General features: G+C 43.0%; 1 protein-coding gene across 3 annotated transcripts in view; it reads left to right on the top strand.

Annotated features, from left to right (window-relative positions):
- Window positions 1-26,889, top strand: part of GPM6A (glycoprotein M6A) — a 205,809-nt gene that overhangs the window by 103,806 nt on the left and 75,114 nt on the right. The window contains exon 1 of one of the 3 annotated variants that reach the window (XM_024562777.3): window positions 10,292-11,095. The exons of the other annotated variants lie outside the window; for them this stretch is intronic. Within the exon in view, the coding sequence (XP_024418545.1) occupies window positions 11,059-11,095 (37 nt within the window). The 5' untranslated portion in view covers window positions 10,292-11,058. Of the gene's footprint in view, window positions 1-10,291; window positions 11,096-26,889 lie in introns of those variants that run through there. 3 annotated transcript variants of the gene reach the window in all.

The raw sequence follows: 26,889 nt of genomic DNA, 5'->3' as shown, positions 1-26,889 counted from the left end.
CGTAAGGTAATTTAGACTCTGGGAATGTAAGCTTAGTGCTCCGTGCTTCTATTTTAAAAATGTGCCGAAGGAGGTCATGTTACAATAAACAGAGTGGCCATTCCAAGGTGTTTTCAGTTTAGACTAATAACTTACTCTTGTTCTTTCCTGGTGTCTTCAGGTTGAAGCGGGCAATCTATTAGATTCAAATATCATTTTGTTTCTATCCGGTAAGTTAATTTATCCAGCGTGTAGCTCTATGGGGAGTTACAGTAATTAAATAAAGGGCATTTCTCTCAACCACTCTTTGTGTTTTGATAAAGCTCTAGCCTTAATTACCAGTTGACAATTAAAGGGCAAGTAGGAATAGATGCTGTACTACATCCGATAAAAAGGAACTCTTGTATAAGTCTCTTAAAGAACACATAAATAAGCGAAATGGGCGAACCAAATGGCCTCTGCCATTTGGAGTCCTTTTCCAATTCAGGGAATGAAGAAAAATCACCAAACTAAATATAAAGGTGTTCAGCCTAGTTTTGTTTTGTTTTGTTTTTTTTAAGTCTAGTCAGCCTAGGACACACATGGGATTACAGCCAGAAATAAGTCAAGAAATATACGTCAACAAATAAATGGCAAAATAAATCAGAAATAACAAGAGACTGCGTGTGAAGACGAACAAATTCGGGAAGGACAGTGAGTGAGCCCAGGACGGTGGCAGGCACGAATCACAGCCACTGCTGTCCCTGTGATTTCTTCTCAGTGGGGGAAGGGGTGGGGCTCTGCAGGCTGGCTGGCTGCTCTGAATCCCAGTTCTCACACTCCTGAGATGCGTGATCTGGGTGGAATCACGTAAGTCCTTTGTGCCTCGGTTTCAATATGCATGAAATGGGGACAATAATAGTGCCCACCTCACATAGCTAAGACTGATGGGATGATATGTGCAGTGTTAGAACAGTTGGTTCCTGTAACATCGAAAGGGCTTATGTGAGCATTAGCTACTATTGTTAGTAGTATTGTTACTGCCATTATTATTATATATGGTATGTGCTACATAGCTATAATGCTATGTCGATAAGTTGTGAAGAGCATCTGTGTATTTATCTGTGTGTGTGCATATGCGTGTGAGTGGTGTGCATGTGACAAAGAGGGTGTAGCAAGTGTTGGGAGCTAGGAAAGAGAGCTAGGCAATTATAGGCATTGCTAAGCAGAAAACCTCTTGAAGGTCACCAGAATAGATAGGGGAGAGAAACAACATTGTCGGCCAAAGTAAAGGTAAACAATATGTGATTTGCAGAGGGCTCTGAGTTACAGCCAATTAGTTAGAGGGCCATAAAACTTTAGGCGCCAGACTCATCTCAGGCTTGGACCCTTTAAACTGAGGGTACAAATTAAGTGGGACAGGTGGTTCTTATCGACAGGAGACAGGGTTTCAAAAGAAAGTTTTAACATCTGGTTAATGTTCCTCCAGAGCCAAGAGCTATGCAGAGATAACAGCAACTCCCGCTTTTGTAACTTGCTTGCTTACTTCTCACTGTATAAAAGGGCTAGCCTGTGAGCGTTCGGCGCGGCTCTCATCTGCAGCTCTTCTGAGCAAGTGTCTCCGGGACACATCGAGAGTCCGCCCCTGCGCAGGTTAAAAGAGTTGGCCATTAAAGTAACATCTCTGTAAACGTCCTGAAAGTCTCCGAACGTCTGTTTCTTGCGTCAGTGGGTGCAACAGCAAGCATGGCCACCTTTACCGCCACAGTTCGGCTACGATCAGACTGTGGTGTTTAGCACAACCTCACCGAAGTTGTGAGGCTCAATGAAAATAAAAGGCAGCTAAACCCTTACCAACTCACTGTGAACATCACTGACCCCCTGCTACCACTGCTCCGTCCTGATTCTCGTTTCTCATTTGTTTGTTCCTCTGTCTCTCACCACTTTTCCTCCCTCCTTCCCTCCCTCCCTCTTCTTGCCCCAAACCAGTGGCGGTTGGTCTATGGGTTTGCCTCCAAAACCCTCCTGCAGGGCCAACCGCGACACCCCAACCCTGGGCTTGGACTAACTGCCGTGGGTCAGGTCGTGGCAAGTACAAATTAGCAAGTTAGTATCCAGTGTTTGAATTAATACGTTTTAGGTAAGACAGGGGCCATCCTAATCCAGCCCAGCCTCAATCTACCTTGTCCATGGTTTCCGCCTTTAGTTTTGTAGTCATGCTGTGTAACGCCCAAGACGGACGGCTGGGTTCTGATTTTGTTTACTGCACCAAGGGCACATCCTGGTAATTGTTCTGAATACGGTCATTGAAGGCTCTACATGCAAAAATGGAAAACTGCTGAAAACGGTTCACGAGGAACTCTGCAGAGGGCATAGTAATTTAAAACACGTTTTCACTTGGTGCCCATCCTGTACGGTTGACTTTGCTGTTTCACCGACCTTGATACTTGCTTTACCGTTGTCTGTTACAACCTCCCCGACTCAGCCGCTTTCACGAGTTATCGTGCGTGTTGGGGTAGAGCTGCATTTGCAGCCCTGTTCTCCGGTCTAAAATGGCCACCATATTTTCTGGTCTAAAATGATCTTTCGACTTGAAACGTTCCCCTTCTTGATATGGTTATGCTTTATTACTGAAATACATCAAATCCATTTTCAATTTAATTTAGATGTCTAAAAAATGTAACAATCTTTACAATTTAAAAATTTTAAATACTGTAATGCTGGCACTAAACAAGAAATATTATTTTGCACTCTTTCTATATATACAAACTGTATATTACATCCTTGAAAGATAGAGTTTAATAAAATTGAAATTTGCCTTATAAATACTCACTGCATGAGAATAATTTAAAGCACTGTCTTAAAATTGTTAGAATCCATAAGCTTTGTTGAGCTCTGCAGTTCTACTTATAATGACTGTATTTGTCATTGTTTTTAGCTTAGCATATTTCAAAGACTCAGCATGATATGTATATTTACCTCTAACTCCATCCACAGAGTGGGTTTAGAACTGTAGTAGGGTCACACAGGTATAACCTGTTGGTAGCCCTTAAGCCAATTTTATTAGCTCTGATTAAAAACTCGGCATGATGAACTTAAAGAGCTTGTGTAATATGAGAAATCCCCTCACAAAGCTAGGTACTTCCTTTGGTTTGTAAATAGCAGACGCACTTTGCAAAGAATAACCACTGTCTCCAAACCGTACAGTGAGGCTGTCACCTGCCTGGTCCTTCTGCTTTAAGAACTTGTAACAGGAAGCTTTAAAATGAGATCGTGGAAGCTTCCAAACTTCAAACACATGACATGTCAAAATTAGACTTTTTACTAAGCCTGGGACACAGTTTATAACCTGAAAATCTCCCCTGCCCCCCGATATTTCAGTACAGTTGACTGGCAGGCTTCCTACCACGCTTCCAACCGTGCCTAATAACACAGGACAGCTGTCTTGTGACAGGTGTGTTTAGGCAGAGCTGTGGCCCGAGCAAGGACAGGACTGACCCAAGAGTCACTACACCAGATCAGCCCCCCACTCTGTCAGGGGGATGCACTGACCCCCAAGAAAATAGCTACACATTGTTTGGGGGAGGAAAGTATCCTATTTATAGATTCTCAGGATAACACTTTCACAAAGCAGGTTACCTTATGACTCAAGACAATCTGTAGTTCATTTAAAAGCTGCAATTTCATGACCTGAGGCCTTTCCCTTATCTTTTCCTAAGTAGTTTATGGGATAGTGAATTATTGGAAGTGAAGTCACATTTGCAGTCGGAGAAAGGATCTAATATTTCCTGAGGGTCAAGATTTGTGCTGAACGCACGTGATCCTGCAACATCCCTGATGAATGGGCTTCCTTTGTCTTAGTTTAAGAATGAGAAGCAGAGCCATGAATAGGTCACAAGGATGCACAGAGCTGGCAAAGCCACTGTTGAGTCTGGTTGCTAAACACGAGCCCCCTGCATACATCACTGGGACCCAGCTGAGCCTGGGGAGTGGCTGAAGGCAGCTGTGCCAGGGGAAGTAGTCCAGCTATTTGCCCTCTAAGCCTGATGCATACATAGCTAATCAGCTTGCGTCTTTACAGTCCACTCTGCAGACTTAGTTCAGTGTGATAATTAAGAGCTCAGGCTTGAGACCCAGGCTGTCTGGCCTCTCATCCCAGCCCAGCTAACTCTTCCCTGGGGCAGGTTCCTGGTTCTTTCTCTCCCTCCATTTGCATGTCTGTGAAGTGAGGGTAACTGTGGGGTGTGAACATTCCTGAGTTGGCGGCATGGACAGAAGGGCCAAGGACTGTGACTGGCGCTGGGGAAGCCCCGACTGAGTGCTCGGGTGGGGTTCTGAATCGTGCCCGGTGTTCTGAATTGTGCCCAGTGCACCAACACGCTGCTGTCAATTTCACGTTCGAGGGGAACTCTGGTGGAGAGTGTTTCCACACAGCGTGATCTTCTGCCCGTGAAATTCTAACAGTGGTTGTAATTACATCGTTTTCGTATAGCGTTGTATATTTTTCAAAGAACTTTTCCATTTGCTTTCATCTGGAGCCTATTTCCCTCATCTGCCAAATGGCTTTAATGATTGAAGGCCACCTCCTGAAGGCATCGGAGGGACAAAATGAGATGGCGTGTCTAAGGCATTCAGTGCAGGGCCTGGTGCTGTCACCTTGTGGGGGAGGGGCCGCAGGGAAGTAGTGACAGAGTCATGGTGTGTTTGAGGAAGTGGGAGAACGTCCTCGCCAGCATTCCTGGCAGAATGCTTGGTAATGAAGAAGTGAATCACCATCAGAACTCACGTTTTTCCTGAAGACGCCTGGTCTCCCCCTTTACTGTGCTGCCTGATTGGATGGACATGGACATCGGGGTTATAACATGAGTTCATTAGTAACAGACTCGGTGAGACACGGGAAACGCGTTTTTGTTGACAGAAGGTGTTTTAGATTTCACTCCATGATCGATGCTGTTTGCCTTCCCTCATCTCGGGACCCCCCAGAGAAGGCTTGGTGGTCACCACCGGCTTCTGCCACCCAGTTTTGCTCACTAGGTTGTTTTTATATATGTCAATAGGTACCTCCTTTAGTGAACGTCATCAAAAATCAACATAATGTTAAAACCACTATGTTAACAACCCAGAAGTGCTGAGGGGCCCCCTGGCAGGTATATTTGAATAGCAGTGTTTTCAATGGAAAATGTGATTCTTTTGGAACCACACAGACTGTGTCTCAATCCTGATTATTCTCTTGGGGAGTGGAGCAGGGAGGAGGAAGAGAGAGAGACAGAGGAAGGAGGCAAGAGAGAGAATGGATTCATGCATCAGGGAATATTTTAGGGTGTTCCAAGCCTCAGGATACACATTGACGGCAACTGCTTTTTGTGATTAAATGCAATGAGCCACTTAAAAAAACAACAACTACAACTTTGAATTCAACTTGACTTGAAAGTGTTCCACTTACAAATGTTATGTTGTACTACATCAATAGATCCAGTCTGGACAGAAAACATGTATGACCACTCGAGCCTCTCATTGCTTTCCTTCCTATCTGATAAATAGGAAAGCTCTCTCGATGACCATTTCATGCTGGAGGTTTTTAGATACACGTTTATTACCATGGGAATGGGTAATGTTCGAGGGCCCCGCAAACTGACAACACAGACCAAAGGGGCCCCTCAAACACTCTTCAGTGTGTTACCTTGATTTTGGTTGTTATTGCCCACTTCGGAACCGATACTGCCTTTTTGTATGTATCTGTCTATTTATTTCCGTTGAACCTGCCCTAGAGGTTAGATCTGTATCTGGAAGGATGTAGCACTTAATAGGCAGCTGATGAATTAATGAATGAACAATTATCCCTGGGCAAGCTTCCCCTGGACATCCTGTATTTGAGGATCTTTTTAAATTTAAATTCATCTTAAATTTATAATGCAGTTTGTATCGACAGTTCTCCATGGTCGGGACGTACGCAGGATCCACGAGAAGAGATGCTTGGAGAAAGTACTAACAGATTTATGCTGGCGTCCTACTCATTTAGCCACACATGTTAAAGCTGTTAAACAGAGGCAACTTCTAAATGTATTTTTGTATCACTTATGTGCAGGAACTGATTACTAAACACTTGTTTACTTTCTGCTTACTGAGTCACTTTGAGAGCTCACATTCAATTCTGCTTCACCATAGCCGTGGGCCTTGTGCAGATGACTTGCTTGTCAAAATCTCAGTCTTGCCACCTGTGGCCAGGAATGCCACTGGTATTCAGGATTGTAGGCAATCGGTAAGATAAAAAGTGTGCCTAGCGTGCAGTGAGTGCTGTGCAAATATTCACGAAGGATTACTGAATGAGAAGAGTCAGACCCGGTCCTGGGAAAGCTGGGCACTTCAGCGAAGACAGGTCTGTCTTTGGTCTCACTGCATCAGGGGTCAGGGAGAAGCAAGTGTGACTTACAGTCTCCATTCCCAGGGATGGGCCCAGGGAACATGCATTGAAATGCCTTCCACATGCAACATTAAAAGTGAAAAATGTGCAGCACATGGCAAATATGAGTTGTAGACAAATGATATTGAAATTCAGGCAGTAGGATGGAGGGAGGAAATAAATCGGCCCTCCACGACCTAGTCTTTGCAGTGGCAAATCCTAAAACTAGCCTGGCACTTTATCAAGGCCTGCTGCAGCGGGATGTTTGTGGGTGACTTGAGCATGTGGCAGAAAACCATAGTGAACAATCGCATGTTGATGGGTTTTGCACATGCCACACGACTGGGGTGGGGAGGCCCCGTGGGGCTCTCCAGGGCCCGGGCCAGCCCAGCTGTGTGCACAGGCAGCAGTGCAGCAATTAGTAGGTAGACTCCCCGAGTTATCTGAAGACTTGAGTGTGTCGCTACCTCTGGAGCCACGATCTGTCGCTGCCAATAAAGCTTTCTTGGGAGAATGCTCTCTGGCTGTTTCGGACACCTGCAGGGCTTGAGTGTGTCTGTATTGCCTTTGGTTCATGGAGAATGGATCACAGTCAAAGCTCTCTTGCTCAGACTGACAAATTCCCAAAATATCTCCCGATACCCAGCTCCCAAGGAAGGACCAGTGTGTGAAGTCCCAGACCACACTGGAACCGGGCAGGAAGCGCCTATTCCTCCCCACTCTTCAGTCGTCGTGGCCACCCTGCTGGTAGGGGCATTGTGAAGCAGGAGAGAGGCTGTCAACCTGTGAGGAGTTGCCTCCGATCAGATGAGAAGGATCTGCAGGTTACCTAAGATGATCTCTGGGAACGTGAGAGTAGACTTCCATGCATTTTCCTCACCCATAAAAGGACGCGCAGTGGAATGTACAAGCAAAAAAGATCAGCATGCTTATTCTGAAGCCGAGAAGCCATGGGCCTTATCTCTCCTCCTCATTTCTCTGTGCACCGTGTTGTGTAATCAGCTCTTTCAGAAGATTTTCTCTGTCATCTGTGCCTGTGTGAACATTCAAAGCGAGACTTAAGTGCAGTATTTCAAACCTCAGAACTTCTGACAAGCTGTAACTTCGCCTGACATGTCCTTCCTCCCTCCCCTTCTTCCTCCCCCCTCTCTTCTTATTTATTTATTTTTATAGTTTTATCATTTGCAATATGCAATGTGGTATATAAAGGTAGGCCTAACTGAGATTTCTAACTAGTTAAACTTTAGGACAAATGAATGGAGGAAAAATAAAATTCACCCTTCAACCGAGGCAGAAGCTGTGTCCATGGTCTTTAAGGTAGCTCTAAGGCTTTACTCCGAAGTGAAGACAGGCTAACAGGAACCTCCTCGTGGCTGTGTTAAGTACTGAATGAGTTATCCTTTTGTGTGTGGGGTGGGAGGGGGGAGTGTAGAAATAGACCAAAATTCAAATCCCAATTCCTTCATTCACCAGCTATGCCTCCTGGAGAAAGTTGCTCAGCCTTTGAAAGTCAGATCAACCTACGCTTTTTAGAAAAGCAAGAAACGTTCCCCAACTGACAAAACTGAAGAGCAGGTTAGCTGCCCTTGCCGTAGAAGTAGCACCTGTGCTCTCGTGTCCTTACCAGTTGTCGCACGTCCCGCAGAATTGCGATTTCTGACTTGCACTGTAAACATCAGGATGGCAGGTATTCATCCCTCTTGCCTACGCATGTAAAAATGCCAAATAAACATTTGTACAATAAAAATGAAAGAAAGTAAGGGTGGCGGGACTTAAGCTCAGCAAGACTTGTAAAGGCCACGCTCATCGCTCATTCTGTGAATGGGCTGCAGTACGCCATTACACAACTCCAAAGAACGCCGTGCTACTTGTATAATCAGACCAGTTCCAGTGTGTGTGGGGGGGGGTTAATTTTCTTTGGGAAGATTTTATGGATGTCAACTTCTGACCGAGAGCTTAAACCAGCAGTAAAAAGTGTTCTTTTCTGTTGTTAAGATGGAAGAAACCAACGAAGACATTTTATTCTTCAGATGGCATTGGATCTGTGTCCAAAACCTTTGAGGAGAGAAGAGCAGGTTGTGAACAGGGTTCATGTGTTTGTCCTGCGTTCTGTATACTTGGTTCATATAATCATGTTTCCATGCGCCCTTCTTTCTGCATCTGCCCCAAGGGCCTCAGCCACTTTTCCCTTCCTCCCATTTGGTACTGTATGTGCGATCGTCAAAGAGCTATGTAATCTGTGACTCTGTTTTCTTGTCCATATTTGAAATGTTGTATCACAAAGATAGCTAATTATACATCAGAGGAATATGTAGATATTTTCTTGGTTTATATAATAAAATGTTTATAAAGATAAGATGATGTGTTAAAGAGCCAACTCCAAGTGAAGATGAGTTAGGAAAAAGGAGGACTTACAATGGGTTTAGGTTTAGTGACTAATGTGTCTCCTAGCTAATGCAGGAAAACAGGGATATACATTACAAATGTTTCTTAGTATTTGAAAAGGAAATTGAGATTAACATTTATTATCATATTCTTATTCTTTTAAAGATTTTATTTATTTATTTTTAGAGAGAGGGGAAGGGAGGGAGAAAGAGAGGGAGAGAAACATCAATGTGTGGTTGCCTCTTGCATCCCCCTGACTGGGGACCTGGCCCCCAACCCAGGCATGTGCCCTGACTGGGAATTGAACCCACAAACCTTTGGTTCCCAGGCTGACACTCACTCCACTGAGCCACACTAACCAGGGCGTATTAACATATTTTTAAACTACCTATTGAACTCGTCATATTTTTTAAATAAATGACTAAAAATAGAGAGGAGGAAAATGCAAAGTGATACAATGAAAAAATACTAGATGAGGCATTATTTATCCTTCCTTTCATGTCCTGTTTCACTGATGGCTTCAAATGGGCGGGCTGTGGCATCAAAAGAATATAACCTACTCACACAGAGGACTGCCCTTGCTGTTTGGAGGGGCGGCCAGGTCCGCCCAGCCCGGGGTCGTTGAAGGCTACAGGCTGTGTGTTTACTGTTTAATTTCCCTGTGGTTCCTTCTCTCCACCCCGGCCCAGAGCAAGCAGATCTCTCCCTCACCCGAGAACACGGATTCGAACACGTGCAGAAGACATAGGTTTTAGATTTAAGTTACCCGTGGATTCAGCTCATTTGATGAGAGAAAATAAATGCAAATGATTATAGAACTAAGAAGGCTAAACATTCTTCTATGAGAAGTCATGACAAAGTAGTATGCTGTACAAGACTTCTCTTTCTTCTAAAGAGTTGCTTTGTAATGACCGAGAGGGTGGTGTGTAACATGCCACTGACCCACTTTTTAAAGTGTATGCAGAATATATTCTATAATGCAAGAAACACGCTCTGTAGATAATTAGGACGTGAATTAGTTTTGATTGAAGGTAAGGACTACAGCTGTGTGTGTGTGTGTGAGTGTGTGTGAGTATGCTTGCTGCTTAGAGATGGAGACAGAGACAGGGAGACTGGGATTCTTCTTCCTTCAGATTCCAGGAAAGGTTTATTCCCCCTTGAAAGAGACCCTGTTTATGTCCTCGCTGCACCTTTTGTGCAGCGCCGAGGCTCCGGGGTTGTGCCCTGTCACTCGGAGGCTGAAGTACAAATGCTAATTTCTTGCCAGACTGCAGCGTGGGATCTGCATTCCAAATCAGCCTGCATTATGAATTGCTCAGCCTGTTGTTGCTTATCTAGAATCTCTTCCTTCTCGTTCCCCAGTAATGACCCTTGAAACAATTCCCTTTCAAGAGATTCCCTTTTAAAATCAGCAGTTTTTGGTGGTCTACAATTGGAACAATAAATTGCAAAGACATCAATAGCTTCTTTTATTTAATGTTGGTGTTTTTCCTTTTCCTTCAACTGTCTCATGGAACTGAAGAAAAATAATTACTTAAAACATATCTTTCAGGCTTAAAGGTTTATACTTCTTCTTTTGAAAACCATATACTTCTGTATCTTTTTAAATCCGAAAGGTGTGAGCTTACAAGTCCGCTCTTAATAATAACCTTTTCCAGATTAAACCCTGAGATGGTATCATGCATGCTTTTTCTGGCACTTTTAAATCAAATTAACTAGACCCTTTGAGGAGAAGAAAGGAAAACGCACTCTGCAAGGTATCTGACTGGGTGAACAGCCACTCCTGCGGCACAGGGAAGGGACAGGCGTCTGGGCTTTCCCACTCCGGTGGCAAGGGGGGGGGTTCTGGGGTGGTGGTCTGCTTCCTGTTGGAGGACACCCCTCCATCTGCTCACAGCCCAGCCTCTTTCCAATTCAAAGCCCAGATTTCCATACAAACCTCAATTTCTTCTCCTCACTTTAAATGCAAAGCAAGGCTTATGAATCATAGAGTCTCTGCTCCTGGGATTCAGACCAGATTTCCCCCCAAAATTCTCCGGCTGTTTGCTTGAATACCTGCTTACAGTGCTACACAATGGGCAGCTTTGAGAAGAAAAATTGATAATCTTCACGGAAGAGTAATTTGAATGAAATTGCACTTGACAGCCTGTCTCCGAGCAAACAAGAGGCGCGAGGGAGCCTTCGCTAAGCTCCGAGGACTTGCCCCAGCCACGGCTGTGGGAGCCTCCCAGGGACAGAAAATCACCAGGCTTTCCAGCGTCTAACTGAGCTTTTGATTAATCCCGTGGACCAGAGCCTACTGAAGAAAGGTAGCCATGGAGGAGAATATGGAAGAGGGGCAGACCCAAAAAGGTACTGTGCTAAAAGGGGGTTTTATTTGTGGCTCAGTAATTATAGTGCAGCTCCCCTGTTTGCTTTGGGCACTCGGCGGTGGGGCAGACGAACATTGCGCCCTGGGAGGGCATTTTCTGTCTCCCCCTTCGCCCGTTCTTCACTTGCAGTGATGTCTGGCAGCGATGTGGTCGCAATTTGCAAATCTTTCGTGTCAATGATAAGAGCACTGCGGTGTTGTCATGGACCAGTCCTTAGACCAGTCTTTGTTAACCTTTATTTATTGCATGTGGCCACGCTTGTTGGCTGGGTCCAGGGATCCCTGGTGGGAGCACAACGCAATATTTGGAGCCAGTCGTAGCTAAAAATGCGATGATGTAACCGTCACCGATACCTTGGAGAGGACATCTCGCAGAACAAAGACCAAGAGTTTATTTATTACGTTTTGGTTGGGGCGCCTTTTGAAAACAGTCTTTTTTTTTTTTTTTTTTGGCATGAATGCAGTTTAAACGTAGGTGAAGCAGAGGTCCGTTGGTTTTCAGTGTGCGCTGCTTGTCAGGCTCTCCCCCTCAGGGAGCCAGCCCACTGTCCCGACTTCAGAGCTGCGTGGCCAAGGGCATTTTCTGATGCATTTTTAAGCCTGTGTAGGTGGATCTGTCTATTTCAGTCAATGCAAAATTGTCATTTTGTAGGTTCCAAATGGCCAAATATTGGCAATTTCAAGTGATTCCAGCACCCTAGAATTTTTGTGTGCCGAGTGGTGGCTTTGAGGGGCTGTTGCTCTCACGCCAGCGGCAGCAGCCTCCTCTCCCCGTCCGCTCCCAGGCTTATGTAATGTCACAGAAAACGCTCCCTGTCCTCGGAAGGCAACAGTGGCACAGGCAGCACTGCAGGAGGGCAATATTCAAGAGCAGTATTGGAAAGAGCCAGCTATCACACTTGATTTTGAAGGCATAGGATGCATTGTTTTAGAAAATGCTGTACGTTACACAATAAGACAGGTAGTTGGGGAGCATGGTATCGTTTTTTTTCATTATTTGGAGCCATTCAGCCCTGCTGGGTCTCTTTAACACACACACACATACATACACACACATGTAATCAGAGCCTGTGACCATAAACATGTGATGGTTTTTTATAGGCAATAGAGGAAGATAATAAATAAGCCAACGTCTCATTTTTAATGATTAGCATACTTGCTAATGATAATCTGTAGTAGAAGCAAAATAATCTAGAGATTTCATATGATCTACTTGTTAAATTAAAAAAAGACCCTCAACTACATTTTTCTATGAACAAATAGCTTAAGTGTACATCAGTGATTTGAAGTGGCAAATTTTCAGGGTAATTTCCATCCTTTTAAGGCATTTCCATTGACTGTCTTACTTTAGGAAAAAAATATTTTAATGTCTTCTTTTATAGCACATAATGAGATTGCTTTTTAGCTAGAGAACTTCTTTAAGGAAAGATAAACTGACAGTTTTAAGTAGAGAAATGATATTCATTGCACTAAGTAAAATCTTGAGCTAAATCATGGATTGTGGTAACAGGTTGACCATGTCTCAGCAAGCCTTGTTGGGTGCAGGAATGGAGAGAAGTGATGTAATTAGTTGTGATGTTTTTCTCAGGGAACACTGAAACCCTCCCTCTCCGGGGTGGGGAGGCAGTGACGAGTGGGGGAGGGTCTGTCGCAGCGGGTCCTTGCGTCACCAAGATGAGCACGCACACTTGCCTCGGGAACAGCAGGAGAAAACGGTCATTTAAAGATTGGCAGAAAAGTGGTATAATGGCCTAAAGTATGTAAAGATATAGAGCTAAAATAGCTCTATATTATATGACTGAGCTTTTATTTTATAATTGAGAAAAAGATGATTTTTTTCAGTCCCGTTTTCTATTCCTCCAGCTATGCCTATGACACCCTTTCTGTGGAATTTGTTGTGAGAAAGTTGTGTTTGAATATTAATGCTGTCTCTACATGGGGGGGTAGGGTGGGCAATGTGCAATTTGATGAATTCTAAGTTGGAGGAGCCCCTTGACAAGTAGGAGGGATCGTCAGAGGTTGGTCAAGAGTTTGGGAGGACAGATTCGAAGGTCCGTCTGCCTTAAAGGAAAGCAGCACTTTGCGTGAGTGTGCCGCCTGTTTTTCTTAAGTTGCACGGGATTTTCTTAAAGAATAATCCAGATACCATGCATTTTTCCTCCATTCGAAAGATGCTTTCCTCTCCTTTTCTACAATTTAAAACTGTGCTTCCCTGTTACACATTAGAAGGTGGTAAATTCATGTCAGTATTTACCCATGTCACCTTTCAGATTCAACTAGAATATGAAGAGGAAGCTGGTAGTTTCATAAGTACACTTAAAAATAATATAGTTGATGCTGAAGGACTTTAAGAGCTCTTTCATAAGAAATACATTTTTCTTCATAATGAGGTCTCCCTTCCCCACTGAACCTATAAAATGCCACTGATGGCAGCCATATCGCTCCCCCTAATGTCACTCTACATGTTCAGCTGGGGGAGAGGATCATTTAAAAGTGTGGTGACGTCAGCGGCCACTCTGCCCAGTGAGCAGACCCTGTGATGTCACTCTGTGACGTGGACCTGGACTCAGGAGCCTGTTCCTCCAGTCATGTCTGCTACCCTCCCGAGGCACGGCTTTCCTTGTGCTAAGAGGGAGTCCAGTCTTTAAGACGCATGTGTTTTCGGTAAAACATGTCCTCTAAGTGAAAGCCAATGACTGCGTCTTATGCTCAACCGAAGCAACAGTGTCCTGGTGTGGAGGACAAGAGAAAAAGAGAAAGAAACGCAGCTGCTTTGAGTTTGGCCCTTACGTATGGCCGTGATAAACCTAGCAACGTTGTCATCAGAAGTTGAGATCCGCGGTCACCAAATCATGGCAACAGGGGCTTCAGTTACCATAGAGGGGTTAAGCAAAGTGCACGAAGAGATTTTTACAAAGATTTAAACGGTATTAATGCCAGGCATGCACCTGTGTCTGCCACACTGGGCCCACTCCTGTGGGAGAGGATGGACACAGTTCCGACGTGTCTGCTCATGAGCAGATGAGTGGTGGCATGTTCAGGAGGCTGGGAAGTGGGTGACTGTTGAGGTCATCTCCACGAAAGCGTCCCCGAATTACAGGAGGGCCCACAGGTAGGCTGATGAATTGATCATTGGAATTCAGTTGATCATTGAATTGATTGGTGGTAAATTTATAAAGAGATAAGAAAGAAAAATAACAATGAGCAGGAAGTGCTAGCAAGTTGGAATCTTCATAAACAGGCCCAGCTATTTGAAATAGCCAGAAACCACACTGACTTGATTTTTGAATATGAACATCACATGAAACTCGCTGTTACGAATGGAAATGTCCGCTTAGCTCAGAAGGGAATGGCCACGGTCTTTCTCATCAGTGTTTTCTAGTGGGACTGACCAGCAGCACCTGAATTTCTGCTTTCGCCTTCTCACACTAACTTCCTGTCCAGCACCAGTCCCCGAGAGAACCAGTCCTTGGTGACTTTCAGAGCAGGTCACTAGAGGGAGCAGATGGTCACACTTGGCACGAACAGGGCCCCTGCTTCTCCCAGCACTCACCATGGCCACCACTTCCCAGTCACCACTGAGCCTTAGACCAGCACCACGAACCATGTGTTGTGTGAGCCCATCCTCGACTGATTACAACCTGCAGGGATAAGCAGAGGGAGGGACATCCATCTCGGTGTCCGCCTACCTCACAACTGACAGCACTGCACAGTCCTATTTGAATGTCTTCTTCACATTTTATGTTATACATTTATATACCTTATATATTTATTTTACATCTTACATTATACATTTATAGACACATACTATATTTATTGGCTGACTGAAAGTCTTTTTGAAAATTTTTTGACTACAGTTATTTTTGCCTCAAAAGAGGACCTTAGTGCCTACCTGTCCTTGGCCAGACATCATCCCTGAAGAGGAGACACCAGCACACTAGGTGGAAAGGGAGGCAGCTGTGGCTCTCTGGCACCAGATGATACTGGCCAACCTAAATCATGCAGAGATTCCAGTGCCGGACAGTGGCCTAACAACTTTACATAAATTCACTCATGGACTCTTCATAATGGCCATAAGTGGCGCTAATATGGAGGAAGCTCAAAATCAAATAGATTCATTAACTTGGCCGAAATTACAAGGGAACAAGTAGTAGAGTCAACGTTCCGTGCAGTCAGACCGAGACCAGGGTCTGACTTTTTGCCGCACCCCGCGCTTCACGGGCCATCGGTCACGGCTCGCCTGCCACCCCGTCTCAGGGGCACTGCCTCCACCACACACGTCCTCCGCACTGAGCAGCTGAACTCTGTAACTGACGGCTGTGTTCTCTGTCACTGGCCCTGCCTTTTCGGCCAGATGTGCCCAGCTTTACCAATGGTGGCCAATCCCTCAGTGTGCCTGTAATCGACGACCTGTCGATCTTGATTCTGGAAAGACGAGCTGGGTCTCATCTTTGGGACTCCTGCCCCAGAACTGGGAAAGATGACCTGTAGTAGCCCTGACAGTCTCCTTGTCCTTCCATATATGTTTTTAGTGACTGTGCTGCCCAACTCCAGGTAATCAGAATGAATCTTTATTCATTGCAATCAAAAGGCCTCCAATGAAAGACCTCTAATGTCCAGATGCTTTCAGGCTTCATGTTAAGAACTTTTCCCCCAGTTTAACCTGTGAAGTGGCAGCTGAACCAAATGTACACTTAGTATGCACTTAAGTCTCAGCTGGACACTACTCTCGAACACATTCTGTGGTTCCCAAACTTGAATAATTAGTTTACCCTAAAGCCACTACCTACCAGTAAGTAAGTATTGATAGTAAAATATGTTATTTTGACAAGCATTGCAAAGAAATCAAAGAACCACAATGAGTCAAAGTGTCTGCTTTATTAACAGAATTAGAAATTTTAATAGTACGCTATTGAAATCCATTGGCCAGGAAAATAACAACAACATCAAAAACCTTTGAACAATCATTGAAATGGAAGAATTAGCCTCATTTTGCTTCTGGGATGTTGGCTACTTGCAGACCTGTGAAAAAGGGAACTTGTCTTATTTGTCTAGTTCCATGTGGACAAATTTTACCTCAATAAATATTGTCAGCGGCTATTTCGGCATTTGGATAACAAAGCTGGGAAAATCAGAGATTCAGACTTTATAAAGTGTTTAGGAGAAATTAGTCCTATGATATCACAGATGTGCTCACACTAGCATTTAATGCTGAAGTCTAAAAAAGTTAACTTCATGTTGTCATCCAGTGTAGTTCTAAGATACCTGTCAGTGAGGAAAATAAGGTATATTTTTCATAAAATTTAATAGAAATACCCAGAACTTTTGCATTGCTCAGATTATTGTGACTTCTGTGGTTTAGATATGATTTAGAATGTTATCACCTTATATTTTCATTGGGCCTGTTGCTAATTATGTTTTATATAACTTTGGTGCTCTTTGTTGCAGAAATCCAAACATGTTCTACCATCTTGTTAGGATAAAGGATACATGTACGTTTTCTTTGTTAAACAATGACATTAAAATGAGTGCATATGCCTTTTAGAATGAGAGTGCTTGATATAGCTGCTTCATTAACTCCTTGAATTGAAAGTTATTGCAAACATTTAAGGAGACTAAGTGAGAAGTTCAATGCTTTAGACTGAGATATTGATGCAGAATGTACTTAGAGTGATGACTGCAAGATGGTTCCTAGAAATTAATTATCTTTTAATTAATCCAAAAGGCAATGGTACATATGGGATTTGTAAAATGCTGGAAATAATGTCTAGTGTGTCAATTTTGGCCTCCATTTTCTTCTACACTTACACACCTGCCCCCATGCAAAATGTTGGACAATTTGCTTTTTCATACATTGAGGACGGACTGCCTGGCAAACTTTCAGGATCCTCTTGGATAGAGTCCATAGTAACAGGTGGCACAGCCGTGGATTAGCTGACATTATAAAAATAATCCATGTTTTCCCATGAGTTCTCTCCTCCCATGGTGACCATGGTCTCAGATAGTCAATCTGAAAGAAACTTCCTTCTCTGTCTGTGAAAATAAAAAGGAGGAAACACAGAAGATAGCTGGTTTGTTTCTCTTAAATTGTGAGTGGGAAATTTAACGAAAGCCAGTAGTTTACCGTGGTCTGCTAAGAACCACGTTACAATCTGAGAAAAGCTGAGGTCAGGAAAAAGGAAGGGTGGCTGATCAAGAAGGTGTATTCAGATATATCAGTGACATTGGAACATCACTGCGGTGTATGACCAGAATAATTCCCCAAACAAAGAAAGACATTTTGACACATAGTGTAAGTGGCTTAATGGTTTTGGATTTAGATTTCTGTAATGTGAGAAATAGAAATCTTCTAGTGTATCTACCTCTGCAAGAGAGCAATGTGACGTAACCTTCCCAGAGAATCACTCTAGGAACACAGAACATATTGCCCCCGTTGCCTCCTGCTGTGGAACATGCTTGCTGTTTCTTTACTCTCAAATGCAAGTGAAGCAATTAAATTTTTTGACTAATTATTATTTCCCACTAATTAACAATAGAAATTTCAATGTTTTGGCAAGTAATTTCTCCATTATTTTAATGCCATTTATTTCCTCCACTAGAAGGGTTCTTTAAATAAGTGAATTAGCTATTCTTTCTTAATAAAATAAAATCTGGAAGAAAAGCTTTGCAGTTGTGTCTATTTCTACTGTTATTTGATGAGGAAAAGTTCTAGTAAATAATTCAAATAAGAAATAGTACTTGATCAAATCCCATTTCCCTAGACCTAGTCATTTCTTTCCCTTTCTGAGACACCTCTCCACGTTACCTTTTGTCCCTTAGTGGACATCGATTTTCATTTTTAATGTTCTGCACCATACCAGCATCGCACTTCAGTTTGGCGATTGCCCACCTGAACCACAGCCAGCTGCCTTTACTAACATGATTCATTTTTCATGAAAAGTTAGAAAATACAAGGTGGGGCAAAAGGAGGCTTACAGTGGTTTGTATGGCAAGTAATACAATAATTCATAAATGAGAATACAAGAGTGAACTGTGTTTTGCATACTCACAACTGTAAATCTACTTTTGACAAACCCTTTATAATAGCTAATATTTCAAAATCCAGGCACCATCCTAAGCACTTCATATTGAGTATCTGGTGTCATATAATAGGTCAATATTAATTAATATCGATTATAGTTTTCTAATAAATTTTAAAAGTTATTTAATATTTTTTGGATACACTATGTAGTCAGTGACTATTTAGAAATGCAAATCTGTGGGCAACTAGAAGAAAACCTCACACAATTATCCCAACAACACAGAGGATTTGAACTTAATAAATGAGATAGTCTTCATTTCAGTTCTGAGAAAAGAAGTCTCATGAGAAAATAATTTTCCTCCTAATAATAACATTTACATTCAAATTTTAGGACTCTAGACTAAATTTCTTTTCAGTAATAGTGAAGAATTACACTTACTTTTGATAAAACACCTTTAAGTATTTTGTGATTTGGAATTAATTTTTAAAATAGAGGGTTAAGCATTGTGTGAGCAAAGCAACTCTTAGATATGACGTCGAATGTGGTCTGCCCATTAAAACCAGCCCCCAGCGTTGGAAAGTTCTGACTGCCCGAGGTAGTACCCATGTGTCTCCAAGCCCAGACTGATGTAGTGGCCTGTTATATTTCAGAGATTTCCATGCTGGGTTGTCATCAAATTTGAAAATTTTCTCATCCTTTTACAGTAAAAGATGACTTTGAATGCTACTCATAGAATAATTGAACTTAAAACCCAACCATCCACAATGGAAGGTTGTAATTAAGTCGTAAGATCTGGAATTCAGAAACCATACACTCAAACTCTGTCCGTGAACCTGGACCCGTGGAGCAGCCAGCAGTGCCTGTGGTTGGCTGCCATCCTGAGGGGCCGTCACCTGCGAGTGCCCAGGTTGGGGGGGCACTCCTCCTCCACCCCCACTCTCTTTCTGTGCAACTTAATCTGCATTAGTCAGTCCTAGTGTTCTCCAAATTCGCTTTTTAATTTAGTTTCTCTGCCATTTTCTTTGGGTTTGGTGGATTTAACGTGAGTGTCCACTGAAATTGTGAGTTGGTGAAAGTGCTGCCCTAATGTGCGCAACATAGTAAGAGTTTAGAAAATTCGAATTTCTTCTCTCTGACTCCTTTCCTCTCCCCCTAGCACATGGTGACCATTTAAAAATAACTGAGCAACTTTCCTTGAGGTAGAGTCAGAATGAAAATTAAAGAACGCTGAAGGTTTAATCGCTCTTTTGAATTGTTGTAACAGTTGTTTTTTAAATGCTTGTTTAGCATTTAATACATAGCACCTCTAATTGTTCAGTTGTTAATGTATATGTTATGCCCCATCTCCCTTTTCAAAGTGTAAACTCCCACAGGTAAGGATTTTTTCTTTTGTTCTTGAACCTAACCTGCCAAGTGCTCTGAATACTGTTCTCTCTGATGATGATGGTGGTGATGATGATGATGGTGGTGGTGATGATGGAGATGGAGGAGATGCTGATGACGGAGACTGGGGGAGAGGAAGAAAAAGAGGAGGAGGAAGAGGAAGAAGAAAAAGATGAGGTCCTCATACAGGCTAGAGGATGGATGGAAAACCCTTTTCCAAATAAAGACAGGTCTTACAGAGCAGCTAACCCAGCTTGGAAAAAGGCAGCCATGACTCCATTTTATGCCATTAGATTTGATGTTAAAATATTTTTTGTTATTTGACCTGAAATACATTTAGTAGTCTGATAGCAACCTTCATGAAAATGAATAGATTTTTGTTTTTATTATTAAAGTGCCCACATACTTTTCACATTATAATTCTAGCAATTGAATGAAATATATTAACCCATCAGGTTCAGCGGATGGTTCCTGGAACTTAGAAAATTATAGCTCTTAACATTTTATAAGATTCTGATAAAGAAAATGTAGCATCGTGGCTTCTCAGTTTGCTAACAATAGTCTGTGTTCATCAGGAAGTGCTGTTTAAAGATGACACAACCGCAGCAAAAATAACAGTTTAAAATTATTGTCGATTTAATAAGATAAGGCCTCTCAGAGGCTATATCTAGTCAGCCAGTCTCCAAGGTCACAAATTCGAAAACCAGCATGTCAGTGAGGAACACTTCCCTGTGCCCTCGCTTACGCTGCCAGTTTGCACGCGGCCATCAGAACGTGGTCCTTAACATCTGCCTGTATTGTGTGCAAAGCACAGGCTGAGAACAGGGACGCAGCCTGGTCTGGTCACTGGTGTGTGAGGAGGTCGCTGTACTCATTTTTTGTATACTAATTATCAATTTGTATTTGGGGTAAATACGTGATACCATCCTTTGGTGAAATTGAGAGTGAATTCTTCCTGAACATCTAAAATAATGTCATGTTTTATGTGCCAATTATGTGGCCAAGCCAAAACTTAAACCTCGAGAAAACATTGTTTTATTTACCTGTTTGTTGGTTACTTTTGAGATTTATTGCAATGCCAGATAAAAATGTAATCATCATAGATGGGGCAAACAGGTTACCGACATTGTTCTCTACCCCACACAGGAGTGAGTGGAGCTCCTAAAATATGACAAAAATGGTTCTTCCATATGACGTCTGTTCACAACATCTGTGTATCAGGTGCGGGTGCCATTTTTACCTGAATGTTAAAAATATTTACCCCTTGTTTCTGATAAATTGGAAGGGAAGTTTGCGTCCCATTCATAGTTGTATCATCATGAAACTCTCTGACCGCAACTCTAGTAGTACTTTATTTTCTTTCAAATTCACAGTGATGCAAAAGCAACATCATCGTTTCCAGGCGGTGCTGAGGTCTCTCCAGGCAGCTGGATTCCCCCATCTCTGGCCTGCCAAGCACTGTATAATTTTTAAAACACGAAAATACAGAATGTATTTTTCACCTGATATGTGCTGTTACAAAATATCAGGCCCCCTGGCTGCTCCATTCCATCTGTGTCAGATCCCTGACTCCTCTCCTCCTATTTATTTAGTGACGTGTGTTCATTTCCCTCCAGCCTTTAGGCTTTGAAAGCAAACTTTTAAATGTCTACTACATGATTTGTGACTTATTTTACCATAACACAGATGTATTAAGTCGAACTGTGTCAAATTTCTAATATTATACCACTGTGATCTATAAAAATGGCGCTTTATATATTTATACTATCTGTGTGCTACATTTAGGAAAATGTTTAATGTGTGCATTATTCCCATGTAGAAAATAGAGAGATAATGTATGATATGACATCTTAAGATTTGCATATTATATTTACCTGGAGTATAGTAAGCTTATCAAGCCTTCTTTCTCCAAAATCTTTGTGAGCTAATTAACTTGCTGTTATTTTCCATTTTAACAAAATTTTGCAAAATGTTCAGAGACTTTGTTGTTTGGCGCATATATATATACAAACAGACAAAGCTAACATATTGTACTTTTTGTTTCTGAGGTCCTACATGTTTGGTGCTGTGGGGGCTTGTTAAAGATAGAAGTGGGTTGCAGTCTGTGACTTCCTCTGCCTGTCTCAGTAAACAGCAGGCCCTTCCAGCGAGAGAGTGGAATACCTGCTTTGTTTTCCTGTGGTTAAACTGTCTCTCCAAAAATCATTTTCTACTCATGTGGCATGACCCGATGGAATCTCATCTCCCACAGGCTCACAGTGCCATTCCTTCATGAGTGGGCTTTTTTTTTTTTTTAAATCATGTGAGATAAGTTTACAAGGCTGTTAGTGGTTCTGGAGGGACCAAGGATTCCATTCCATTTCAGTGTTTAGTGGAAACCAGACATTAACTTGAATTGTTATTCTCTCTTTGGTTATTCTGAAGTTCATTGTGCCAGAAGCAGCAGCCTTCATCGAAAGGGTCTTATGGTCTCTATGTTAGAAAGATGATGGAGCAATGATTCAGGTTTCAGAGTGGACAGTCCTGCAGGACAGCACAGGGGGGCGGTGCTGTGCCCTTTGTTTGGTGGAGATACACTGTTTACCTGTGAATTTTTAGTGTGGGTGTGAAAAAAAGTAGGAATGGATGGGTGAGCACTGGGGGTACCTGGCCTTGCTGTAGGATGGGCTGCATCATTCCAGACCCGTTTGGGCCCTGAGGGTGGAGAACCCCATTCTAATTCAGGCGACTGGCATTCAGTACAATTGACATGACATTCACATCACGTGGTCAGCGTACATTGATGAAGTAACGCAATTTATTCCTCTAACCCAGATTTTGGTACCTGTATAATTTTATTTCTGTTATATTTTGTATATATATTTTAGCTATTTATGTGTCCACTGTATAAATCCCAATAAGATTCCTCTTTAATCTCTGTGACAATATTTAGTCATCCACCACAAGTTACACAGCTATTGGAATTATTCAATGACTTCCTGACCACTTAGAAATCCATACAGTTAAAACAAATGTACTCTCAAGATCATAGTATTTGAAATGAAAAATTTTAAATCTTAAAAAAGTTTATCACCTAAAATCCATCTCACTTAACAGACTAGAACAAGTGAAGAACCTGAAACTATATTTGAATCATATCCTTGCATAGGGTTTTGAATTAGCTTTTTGACTCAGGGCTCTTTGTGTGTGAAAATATGTCATGTTTTTAGGGTTACTTTCAACAGACTCTGCAGAGGGCCTGCCGCCATTCCTCAGCCTCTCCCTTGCAACCTCACTGGCCTGTGCACTTGGGACTGTGGTGTCGTTTTGGTGCCCTGCATGCTTTCACCTTGGTGCGCTCACATTAGGCCTTATTGTAAGTTGAGATTACAACACCGTTTTCATTGGATTCTTAGATTCGAGGAACTTTCTGGAAGCAGAGAGGGTATGGGGAGGGTCAGCTGTGCCTGTTGTTCAGGGGGAGGTCGTCGAATGCTGCTGTCCAGACGTCGGTGATGGTGGTTCAGTGTCGGAAAGGAAAGCGGCTGATATGCCGTTTGGCAGAACTGAAATGATGTGTGCTTGAGAGGAGGGCTGATGCCCGTGGGCATCTAGGAAGAGCTGGCCGTGGCTCCAGGAACCAAGTGGGCTCAGCCCAGGCCCCCCCTGGCACAGGAAGGGGCCAAGTGGAGCTGTTTGTGGGGTATGGGTGGGAAAGAATAATGTTTGCCATTTTCCAAAATGAAAAAGAAAGAAGAAGAAAGGAGATGTTTCTATGCACCAGGCCACTGAAATCTTTGAACTCTGTGCTCATAACTTGCCTCTAGCAAGGATTTCCAATTTCTTTTGGTTTCTTTTATGTGAAATACAGCTGAGGATTTGCCAGACAAAAAAAAATTGAATACCTCTTTTGGAGTAGTGTAGAAAATGCATTTTATATTTCCCTTGGTAAAATTGTATCCTGAGGAAATCCCGAGGAAATTGCTAAGGAGAAAATGTGGGTCACAGAGAAAACACAACTCCCCCCATGGCACCTGTGTGCCACAGTGCCCCTGATAGAGAGTTGACTCAGGTTGGAAGAGATTAATCTAAATGACGCATTTGAGAAGAAGCAGAAACCAAACTTAGCTGCCGCCGCCAATAAAAGGAGTTTGTGAGCTCCTCCTCTGCCCCTACCAAAAGTAATTGCAGAGCGCTTCTGTGTTGTTTGTGTGTCTTTGGCAAGGCGGTGTTTGGAGAATTTGCGAGGAAGACGACAAAAACCCACCCCGTGGCTTCTTGTGAAACCCGAGCTGTGTTCCTCATGTTTTCTCTGTTCTATACCCGAGTCTTCTATTTGCTATTGAGATGCAACCACAAATGCCATAAACAGATTTGTATTCCCCTTAAAATAGGGGAATTGGACACTGTTAAGACATTGAGTTTACAGGTAATCTTCACGTCAAGTTTAAACAACTGAGCTTCCTTAAAAAGTATTAAAGGGTACAACAGCAAGCAAACTTTACAAGAGAAGAAGTGATGATTTTGCCTTAAGCTGTGAGGAATGAATACCACGTAAGAGAAGAATGATTATTAACTGTACTCTGGAATGGATGTACTAAGTTATGCCTTTGGGATTTATACTTCTTTACAACTTTTGGACGTGTGTAGCAGCATCACAGTCTACTAGAGCAGTTTTCAAACTTCCGTTTACTGGAGTATCACCTACTCAAGTACATGGGGTGTGTTAAATCATAGATTGCTGGTGCTCCTCCCCCCGCCTCGAGTTTCCAATTCCCTAAGTCTGGAGCGGGGCCCGGAACCTGCATTTCAGGCACTGTCCCAAGAGATGCTGTAGTCGTTAACCCTGGGGTCACCCGAAGAGAACCGCTGGCCTGGTAGATTATTGCCACTGGGTAGACTCGTGGTCGATTTCCCAACTCAGACTTATAATTTATGCACCAAAATAAAGATTATGAATTTGAAATCCCAAAGCCTGAGAAGAAAACATAGTCAGAGAAGGTAGCCCTTTAACAGGAGAACTTTCTGGATAATGACTCCAAAACTTCGCATTTGAAAATCATAAGGAGTTGTTTTGAAATCTGTGATCATGTGCATCAGCTCTTGATTACTTCAAAGAGTGTTTGTGAATGTGCGGTGCTACATAGTTGCCCCTCGGCATCCAGGGTGCGTTGGTTCCGGGCTCCCCCGAGGATCCCCAAGTCTGTGGACATTCAAGTCTCTTACGTGAAACGGCATATATCCTATGCACGTCCTCCCGCACACGTTAAGTCATCTCTAGATCACTTATACTGCCTCATGCAGTGTGAATTCTAAGTAAACAGTTGTTATACGATATTGTTTGAGGAATCATGACAAGAGAAAAAGTCTGTAGGTGTTCGGTCCTGCTGCAGTGGTGGGACTAAGTCCGTGGTAAGTGTCAGCAACAATGGAACATTTTTTTCCCGAATGTATTTGATTGGCTGCCGGTTGAATCTGCAGATACAGAACTGTGGATACAGAGGGCCAACTGTGCCATCTTCCATCCGGGTTATTCAGTAGATATATAAATTATAATCATGGGAGGATGGTGGGAAATTCATCAAGACAGGAAACTTCTGGAAAGTCTCTCAGAATGCTAATGCATGTAACAGAACAGTTATCACGTACTGGATGTACACAGGGGCTCAGTTGCATGGGGGAGGGTACAACGCTGACAGCACGTCACCCTTGCCTGTCATGAACTACTGCTTGTATTAACAGCATCACTAGTCGCAAAGACACCACGAAGACCTTGTAAGTCAGAGCTCGTGACGAACACAGTGGAGGCCAGCTCTAAGTGCAGTGAAACACCTGGTTGTCGACATTGTGAACAAGATCAAGAGGCATCCTTTAGTCACAAATAAGGCCGGTATAATGAAAGTAACACATGTGACTATTGAGGTCCCAAATATTGCCACGTGTGATAGAGTTATTTGTTTGGGGGGTTTTTTGTTTTGTTTTGTTTTGTTTGCATTCCCCTGTTAAAACATACATACCTCATGGAGAAGAAATAAAATAACTGGCCTTTTTTCACACATTGCTATGGAATAAGATATCAAATTAGCTAATTTTTCTAGAGAAGGGGACCCTTAAGAATCCGAGGTCATTGTTTACTGTGAAAAATGAAAAGAGGCTTAACACCCACAAGACACAGTTCAGGACTTTGCAGAAATCTTGTAGTGATTGTTTTGAATCAGAATAACTTTCCAAGTGAGTTCGGTATGCTCGGGGGAAGGAAGTGCCTCTGGGAACTTGTTATGGGTTCATTAGCTCGGAGACAAACAAGCCAGCAGCTTGCATGGACCATGGGAGGCCTGTCTTCCAGTCGGTTCTCTCCTAGGAGTCACAGTTCCCCGCCTCTTCCCGATCCCCAGGGTAAGTGTCACTGCTGCGCGTGGTCTTTGCTGAGGAAACCCACGTGCGAGGTTTGTTTCTGGGACAAATGGCTCATAGTGTAGCTTCTACACATTCACAATGAAAAGCCCTAAACAACCAGGGAAGGTGGTGGGAATAGTCAGACCCATTCAAACATGGATTTGGGTCAAGACTCTGCCTTACACTGGCCATGTTTGAAGTCAGACAGCTTCCGGTCAGGAGACACAGTTTTATCCTTCATAAAAGAGGGAAAATAGTATCTACATGTTGGGATTGATATGTTACTAAATAAGATTACATGTATAAATCTAATGCACAGCCTGGTGAACTGCAGGTGACTGAATGCTTTTTCAGTCCTTTAGAACATACTGTTGTTTTCATTCATTATATAGTCTTCTTCTCCAGGCTAAAAGCCATCTCAGATATGCAAATTTTTTGTGATTATATGTAGGTAATTGTTTTGGAATGACTGTGTGCCAGCTGCTCTTCTGCGTGTCACTGAACAAGGCAGACTGGATTAGGGAGCTTTGGATGTGGAAGTGGAGACAGCTCACCACGAAGACAACATCTGCACATAAATAGATGAATACAAATATGTCAGTGACAGGCCTGCAAGAGACACAGAGTGACGTGTCAGAAAGGGACAGGACCGCAGCCAGGTCACTCGCTGGCCCTGGCCACAGTCTCCCCTGAACGCCAGCCCTCGGGAGTGGGTCTGCATGGTGCTGGAGCTGACTCATGTGCCGCCCTGGTGGCATGCCTCCATTTCTCACCATGGGGGCCTCTCCCCAGTGCTGCCTGGTGGCCCAGTGGTAGGCTCACCTGAGCAAAGGACCTAAGAGAGATTAGGGAAGAGCATCCTAGGTGAAAGCCACAGTGCTTTTATAATGCAGCCCTGGAAACAACATTTCATCACTTCTGCCATATTCTACTCACTAGAAGCAAGTCAGTGAATCCACCCTTCCTCAATTGGAGGAGATTTCAGAGAAGCTGTG

The sequence above is a fragment of the Desmodus rotundus genome, chromosome 13, assembly GCF_022682495.2.
Source record: "Desmodus rotundus isolate HL8 chromosome 13, HLdesRot8A.1, whole genome shotgun sequence".
Classification (NCBI taxonomy): domain Eukaryota; kingdom Metazoa; phylum Chordata; class Mammalia; order Chiroptera; family Phyllostomidae; genus Desmodus; species Desmodus rotundus.
The sequence above is the reverse complement of the archived record's forward strand: the minus strand, read 5'-3'. Positions and strand labels throughout refer to the sequence as shown.